Below are 8894 nucleotides of genomic sequence, written 5' to 3' on the forward strand. Positions count from 1 at the left end.
TCTATTAACACTAAACACTGCTTATGTAAATGTTAAAAAGCACTGGTGACATGCTCAATTAGTTACCTGAAATAGCTGTCAAAAGCCAAAGAAAAACAAGCTAAGAAAACATCAAGGTGACAAGAGAAACCTGAAAAGTGTGTTGAATACTGTAAACTAAATCCTGCACCTCTGATGCAATGCCTTGCTATAAGAAGAGAAAAAAAAAATCCATGTTTTGAAAGTCATGTATTACAGTGCCTTGTGTTTTTCTTTTCAAGTTGAAACTTCTTTCAATAACAGAACTAAAGGCAAATTAAGAACTTTTGTCTACAGCAAGAAAAAAACACTGCCATTCATACAGTGACTAGAAAGAAGTTTTGAAGAAAAGAAACATTTGAGAGGTGCACTATTCAGGGCCTGTGGCCTCTGCACTGTTTACGTCAATGCTTGTCAATGAGATTTAAAGCAGTTATTGGAAAGGAACTCTTAAGACCCAAAACATTATCTGGAGATTAAAAAAATTACACATACACATACACAACCTACATGTTGCATACTACTTGAGGTACATCCCTCCTGAGGCATGATAGCTACATAAAAAATGCATACCAGATAAATGTACATGTATAAGGCTTCTACAAACAATTTTTAGTAATAACAACAGTCATTTATTTTCAAGTGGTATTTTAATGGTTTGATTTTTGGTTAAATAATACATTTTGTAAAAAATATACTAGGGATTGTGACACATGGGGTCTATTTAAGATTTATTTTTTTTTTAATGGGAATTAAATATATTTAAATTGTTAAGTTGTAACAATATGACTGTCTCAATCTAAATATATTACTGCTACTTGGCTAATACACTGATACAGCTTTTATTGACTACACAACATTGCTGCAAAAGTTAATTGTTTCTAAGACTTGTTTTTTAATTCAAGTGGAAGTTTGAAGGTTTCTTGACTAAACCTGTGGAGCAAGGAGGGAGGCAGAAGCATCACATCATAGGTATTAAAGGTGTTTTTACACCAGGACTAACTTAGACTGGGCAGAAGGATAATTCTTTTTCCTGAATCATCTAGCTTCCATTTAGACACTGTTTTCTGTGTTCTATTTCCATTAAAATTCCTTGTTCTTAAAACAAATTTATAAAGATTGGTAATAATTTCCTTGGAAACAACTTCTTTCCAACAGTGTACATTAATCTCACCAGTGAAAACAACCCTAGGTCAATGAAAGGAAGAAAGCAAACATTTCATGTTTTCAAATTCTGTGTTATGTAAACCCTTGGCTAACATATACTGACCTTTCTACAAAACAGTTACTGAACAAACAGCTGCAAGACATAACCTTAGTTCAGCTAACTGGAGTAAAAAAATGTTCACTTCCATTACATCTATGTATCTTCAACAGAACTGAATGAACACAAACGAAAATAGAACTTGGTTATCTTCAATAGATCTGTCTGACAAGATAGAAACGTCTTCCATTTTGTCTTACATTACAAGTCATTATTCATCTCTTTCCTACAAAATTTTCGCTTTGTAATGTCTCTTACCTTCAAACAAAGCATCTTAGTTTCTCAAGCAGCCATCAAATTAATGGGAGAATGACCTAGAGATCTGTCTCAGCTCTATTACATCAAAGTATTTGCCTCCAAGAAGGCTAATCTCAACCCTTGAAAGTGAAGCACTTTAATCATAAATTCTACATTTTCTCACAGAAGAAAATGCATTAATCCATTTTATTCCTATCTTATTTTTTTCATGACCAGTTTAACAATAGGAGAGTAACTGTGAAGAGTACTTCTTTCTCCCCATCTCCATTTTCCCTAACCCTGAACACCACTATACATCTCTAATCCATTGAATCTCCCCTATAAATTCCTTAACTGGAGATCTGAAACTCTGAATTCAGTTGAACCATGACTTCTGAGAATTACATTGTTCTATGAACGGTCTGATCTCCTGAACATCATGACCTCAAGGACAAGCATCCAGTTTCAAGCCATCTGCCACAATGTTTGGTTAGCCATTGTTCTTAGGCCAAGCCACCCGACAAAAAGAAAAACCACACCTTGAAATCAGCTGCTATTACTAAATGTGTCTCTGGAATTTACACTGTGAATGAGAAAGCAAATTTTTGAGGATACCTTCTCCAAAAAAATATCTCAGCAATGTCTGTTTTGTAGACCAACTGCCAGCTTTTCTGTTCTTTTCATAAAAATGAAAGCTACAGTTCTGTTCTGGAATCAGTTTTTGCTGTTTCTCAGATCTACTTCTATTTCTGATGTTGGACTGATAGCCTGGGTACTTACTGTGAAAATAATGTCCTTGATCTAACAATGAACTTGAAAACATATTCCAGTGCTTTCAGAGTTCTTAGGATAGGTTCACATTGCTCCCCTCGGCTGGAGGTATCCAAGTAAGTCTTCAGAACAGTCATTAATTTCCTGAAATTAAAAAACATTTTACAAATAATTTTTTAAAAATTAACTTCTCCAACTTGTTTGGCTACTGTAAATAAAAATGAAAAAGGATTGATTGTGCAACTGCTGCCTTTCAATCCTAGCAAAATCACATACTAACGCACAACCTGTGTGACATTCCTGTTTAGTTGGAACTGGTGCAAATTTAGCACAAGACACCATAAGATATCCTTAACTATTCCAAACCTTCGGCTAAGGTATTCAATTTATTTTTCCTAAGACAAATTAAAGTTCTGCTTCTATCTGCCACCCCATTAAGCTGCCAGAACAAGACTTGAGGTAGGTTAAAAAAAAACAACAAACAAACAAAAAAACCAAAACCATTTATCCTGTTAACAGCACCTCTCCAAGATCAGCACTAACTGAAGATGCTGTCTTCATAAATCAAAGAATTTTTTTTTTCATCAACTGCAAAAACCTTTTTCAAATTAAGCATTAAATTTACTGTATAACTTGTTTCCACAGCTTCTATGAATCCCTGTCTTCCAATCTGGGCATTATCCAGAAGGTCCCAAAATAATTTTAAAAACCAAAATTAATATTTTTTAAAAAGCAGAATCCTGTTAATTTGCCTAGTAGCATGACCATATAGCAAATACCAATGCTCCATTTCAGAGCAGACTACATAACAAATACCAAAATTCCAGTTCACTGCACTGAAATCCTCCTGGTGCAACAACAGACTGCTAACTGCATCCAAGGACTTGACAGTTCTCGTATGATTTTTTTCCCCCATGAATTCTCTCACTGTGAGTGAACACATGGAAATCTAAATAAAAGGGTTAAGGACATCCTCAAATGCTCACTTGTGGCACTTCAAATTAAGGCCAGAAATGTAAGTATATAACGTCAGCTAAGTATCTTCTGACAAATTTGACAGGATCCAGATGAAGTGCTCAGACATAGCAAAATCCAAAAATGAGAAAAATTAATGACAAGGAATCATTAAATCCCAAATCAAATACTATTTGTCAATTAACTCTGCTTATAATATGTTTCTCATAGGCAGGCTTGTTTATAGATAAGCAAACAGCAGTTTCAAAACAAGTCATCATTCACTACATCAGAAAAGTTATAAACAGAATTTACTTTCTTCAGTGTGAAGGTGAAGGTTTAGAAAAAATAAACAAAAAAGAAGAGATAGCAGACTTACTTGTATGCCAGTGTTGCACTGAAATGCTGCTGGATGTACGCTTCCAAAACAGCGTTAAAATGCTGAAACTTACGGTCTGCAATGAGTCCTATGATGTATATCTAAATAGACATGACCATAATGAGCATTTCTGCATAAAGTCACATTTTTAAATCAAATACAAGTCTTCTGAAATATGTTTGATAATCTACTAAGTGTTTTTACAGCAGTTTGTTTTTCAAATAGTAATATTGCATCTGTTCTCTAGAAATTTTTAAACTATTTTCCTGAAAAAAAACCTACTTGCTGTGTCATTCAAAATTCTCAGGCTCTTTTATTTGATTAATGAAATTATTTGGTGCCAATTCTTACCAGTGCATCAAAGACAAGGATGTCATATTCATTACTGTGGGAATGTTCCATCATGATGTTGAACAGGGCATCGAGCGTATCTTGAAGAAACTATATAGCAACACAAAATGAGACACTGGCAAACAATGACATGTCGGTTTTCAGATAATAGTACTGGTTCCTCTGAAGTTTAAACTTCTAAGGCCTTCACTGAAACATCACTTAGCTTACAAAAACAATTCCAAGGATTTCAGCTCTAGTTTCTTTAAGAATCTACATCACCAGCCACAAGTAACCAATAATACAAGTTCAGCTCATAGTATTTTTAGCTTTTCCCTAAGCTTTATCAGTAACATAAGTATCTAAAATTGCATTCCTAACTCCTTAGTGATACATATACCTCTTCATTGCTATTTTCACATACATTGTGATTAAAAAACCACTCAATACTTCTGTGGTCTGATTCAAAGCCTAATTTAAATCAAAGGAAAGTCTCCCAGTGACTTGAAAGCCAAATCATTGATTAAATTTTATTTGCTTGCAAGGTCTCCTTCCTTCTGCTCTCCAGCTGCATCTAATGCTTACATTTAAAGAATAACACTTCTAATAAGTTCCTTATCTGAATGCTGGAGTCTGCCACTGTCTAAAATATTAACTTTTTATTCATACTATACTTATTAACAAAGCACTGGGTACATAACACACTTTTTAAAATATTAACAGGTAAATTATGAACTGTAAAGAAAACAGGAGGAATTCTATAACGTTTAAGATGAATAAAAGCAAACAGTCCAACAGAGACTGTAGAAATTATTTTAGTTACTGCCTTCATATCCTACCTGGTTTTAAAATATTTTTTTCTGTAAATGTTTTAAATTAATCTTTGTCTGTGACATATACATAAACACCTGATGAAAGCAACAATGACTCCAAATAATACTCTTGATATTTAATTGTCCATTCATGCACAAAATCTCCAGGAAAATAAAACAATAGAAACCAGAAAATTATCCTAATAGATTAATTACCAATGAAAGCAGGGTAATTTGACTAGCAATCCAGCATCTAACAGTAACCAATACCAGAGCAACAAGTTAAAAAAAAAAAAAAGATTAGCACTTAAGAATCCTGTCCAGGTGCTTACTTGCTCCCTCTAATGAAGAGCTTGGCCCATGTCTGTGCAAACTAAGCATAACAAAAGCATTAGACTGAATGCCATTCATAAAACAAAGTATCACTGACAGGCTTCTTTCAGCTCCTGTGTTTACTGTAACTGACCCTCTACCTTCTACATTTTGAAACTATGTAGCATTTTTTCTGCAATGTCTGCCATGACAAAAAGGGACATGAAGAACAAATAAAGTAATTATAGAAAGATACACCTTCACAACTTCCTCTCCATCCACAATCTTCAGTTTCTCCAGGTTCTCCTGAAGGAGCTCTGGCTTCATACGCCACTTCAAAAGGCCTAGCAAACCCACTAAGAGGAAATAAATGGACAAACAACATAAGATGTAATTATAATTTGTGCAAATATATTTCTAAAACTTCTGGCTATTTAGAAGTTACATACCATTCTGAGTTAACTTTGTAGAACAAACAAGGGTTGAAATATAAAATGCATCTCGTGAGCTCACTGATAGCCCCCCTGCATTGCTTGGATTCCTGACTAAGGTTGCTCCTTTATTTTCCATGTGTTGACGTGTAGAAGGTAATGTCAAATAAGCACTAGCATCCTCCATTCTTTTACTGTCCCCCTGAAAAACAACATACCATTTATTGCTTATTTCAAACACTGGATTTAGAATTAAACTTATGTTGTCGTTTCTACGAAAGTAAGCAAAACCCTGTATTTCTATGGACTTAAGTGCATGCACTGAATGATAAAGAACCTCTGAGCTCCAGCATAGCTTTCACAGGTAAGCCAAGAGTCAGTGTCAGCAAGAAAGGCTGCAATGAACATGCAGGGAAAATACTGCTTTGAAATGATAAAGGTATGTGTTTTAAGGTGCAGTAAGGAAGTCTGAGTTACAAAAACAATAATCTAGAATTATTTTCTAAAGTTTTGGGGTTGTATTTGATTCTGTGACTGTAGGTGTGCAGTCCCTACTTTCTATGAAACTATGTGTAAGGTTAAAGTTTTACCATAATATAAAATTTTACCTAGACAGACTAAAGTCAAAACCCTTATACAGCAAAACAGACAGCATTTCTAAGTTTTATGATTGTATCAAGCTTGCCAAATAATTACTACTTAGAATTTTTTGAACCAGAGGAGAATCTTGACTTCCCCTTTTTGAGACAAATTAGACAGACAACAGGGAACAGGCTTGAAAATTTGATCCTAAAGTTTCTCAAAAAAGATTCAATGCTTGAAGGCAGTGAAAAAGAGGTACACTATTCAAACTCAGCAGTTTTCATGTTACTTATTTTGAAAGACCAGATGTAAATTACTTAAACCACTTATAGCTTACTAGTACTATTTTTAATACTAGAACACCAACATATGTCAAAAAATCTGCCTATTTCTCCCAAACATAAACTAGGTCAACTCTGTTTAGCAATTCTTATCTATGCTGTTACCTTAAAAAAATTACTGGGTTGTTGCAGGACTGAATTAGATAGAATTTTGTAACTAACATTAACAGCACAGTCATACAATGCAATAATTTCCCTCCTAATCTGAGTATTTATCGATATTGGTACCAATCAAGATAAATAACTAATCACTGCCATTCATCTTTGTTGGACTACCTAAACAACTTGGTTTACTTTAATGAATAGACCATTAAGAAAGACCTATGTAAAATGTCTATGCATTGGAAGTGATTTTATAGAATCATAAAATGGTTTGGCTTGGAAAGGACTTTAAAGATGACCTATATCCAAGCCCCCCGCATTGGCAGGGACACCATCCTCTAGATCAGGTTTCTGGTTCTTAGTTCCTGCTAAACACTGCTCCTCAAGAGAGGGAAAAACCAACAAACAAAACCTAAATAAAATCCCACATTAAGCAACAAAAAAAAAACCAAAACAAATCTTGAAACATCTCACCTCCCTGCTTCAGTTCACAAAGTCCAAAATGCTTGCTGAGTCAAGTCAGGGCTAGACTTTCACACCCAAAACCCAATTCCTGAAACTTGCACCTATGTTCTCAAGTAACTGCACAGAGCAGTTTCAAACCATGAATTCCAAAGATTACATTTCCTGATTATTAATCTGACAAAGACTCTAAAAAAATCAAAACAACACTTTTCCCCCCCTTAAGCAAGAATAACCTCATGCACCCAGGTGTTGAGCTTTAGCAATTACTTCCTCTATACTACAAAAGACCAAAAGCACAAACTTGAGTAATAATAGTAGGAAAAGTAACCAGTTCTCATTGTGTTTAAATAACATCACTCTCTAATTAAAACACAGAGCAGTGTTTACTGACCATGGAACAACTGACACGATTTTTCTGTACTGACAAAAAATTCTTACCTTTGACAGAGTAACAAAATGTATCAAAATAAGCAATGCAGTCAAAATCAACAGTGTGAAAAAAGGTGTCATATGGGGGAAAAAAAATATGAAAAAATGGATCCAGTACCTTTAGAACTAGCAAATCATGGATGCCATCTTGAAGAGTTGTTCCATCCTCCTTCATTAGTCTTATATAGGCCATTGCAAAATTCTTTTCTCCTTTATCTTTAGCTGCAAAGGAAAATATTTTCAGTTGGCCATACGTCAAGGAACTGAAATTGACTCAAGTAAAAAAATTCCTTACTTACACTCTTGAGATGACCTGTGTCTGAACATGAAGCGTAGATGGATCCTTTGCATGTCTTCAATAGGCACTGCCACCTTTTGTAAAATCAGAAAATGATCAATAGAGTTCAAAAGGGCAGAGGCAAAAGATGTTTTCACTTATAATGTGCTCTTATTTTAGATTAAATAAGCACCACTTCTACTGGCTGCATTATGTCTTTCCACAGACCATTTAAAACTATTGAGTGTGATAGCAGCGTAAGTGGTGGCTGATAAGCAATTCATCATTAGACGTAGCTCAAAGTCTAGCCACACTGAGGAAATTAAACACAGAATGCAGTGAGTTAAAGCAGACAGGTGTCTGTAGGCTAGAAAATAAGTATACTGCAATCTTGCTAATTATCCTGTTAACCACACAGAATTATGCAACACCTCTGCACTATGAAAATTCCCCATATCAGACAGCTAATTTGCTGAGTAATTTAGTTAACAGGTGAAGAAGGTAGGTAAATTTTAGCAAAATCAATAGTCTTAAAAAACCCATGCTTGCTACCAAGCCTAAGAAATTTGTGATAAGAACTGCTTCTGGAAGCCTCTGGGCATTTTACACAGACATTCAAGCTAGATAAGATAGCTATTGGTACGTCTCTAAAGAAATTCTAGACAGTGGGGTTTTTTGCTCTAAAATTTGAGTTTTTGTGGCAGAGTGTGTGATTTGGTTTGGGGGGCTTTTTATTTTAATAGTGCAATTTAAGCTCCTTATTACTGTTGGGTCACTGCATCAGAAAAAAATGCAGTATTTTGTTTTTTAATAAGCCATGTCAGAATGTATCAGGTTATTTAAGGTGACCTCATTTGTTTTGTTAAATAAAACCTTAACATAATTTTCCAGGCCAAATTTTAAGCCTCAGTAATCATTCATCTCCAGTAACTGATGCATGACCAGGGCTCTGTCCTCCCAGCTGCATTCGGGACCAAATTGTTTTTGTTAGAGAAAGTGCAACTGCGTGTGAGGAAGTAAGAAATTAAGAGAAAGAGAAAAAACCCCAAAGGGAAGGGGAATGTGTCCAGGCCGTACCTTCAGTGTTTCCATCCAACGCGGCTGTTTGACCTGGTAGTAAAGAACCGACCTGTATTCACTGACGGGCTTGTCCCCCGCTCCCAGGCAAACGGCGCCCTGACCGACACAGG

The 8894-nt window shown here is 35.1% G+C and overlaps 1 protein-coding gene across 1 annotated transcript in view; it reads right to left on the minus strand.

Moving 5' to 3' along the window:
• DOCK2 (dedicator of cytokinesis 2) overlaps positions 1-8894 on the minus strand; it is a 137510-nt gene that overhangs the window by 104574 nt on the left and 24042 nt on the right. Inside the window, 8 exon segments of the mRNA XM_010001940.1 lie at positions 2300-2434; positions 3624-3724; positions 3975-4064; positions 5336-5433; positions 5527-5710; positions 7546-7649; positions 7727-7799; positions 8782-8880. Of these exon segments, the coding sequence (XP_010000242.1) occupies positions 2300-2434; positions 3624-3724; positions 3975-4064; positions 5336-5433; positions 5527-5710; positions 7546-7649; positions 7727-7799; positions 8782-8880 (884 nt within the window).

This window comes from Chaetura pelagica, unplaced genomic scaffold (assembly GCF_000747805.2).
Source record: "Chaetura pelagica isolate M959 unplaced genomic scaffold, ChaPel_1.0 scaffold356, whole genome shotgun sequence".
NCBI lineage: Eukaryota > Metazoa > Chordata > Aves > Apodiformes > Apodidae > Chaetura > Chaetura pelagica.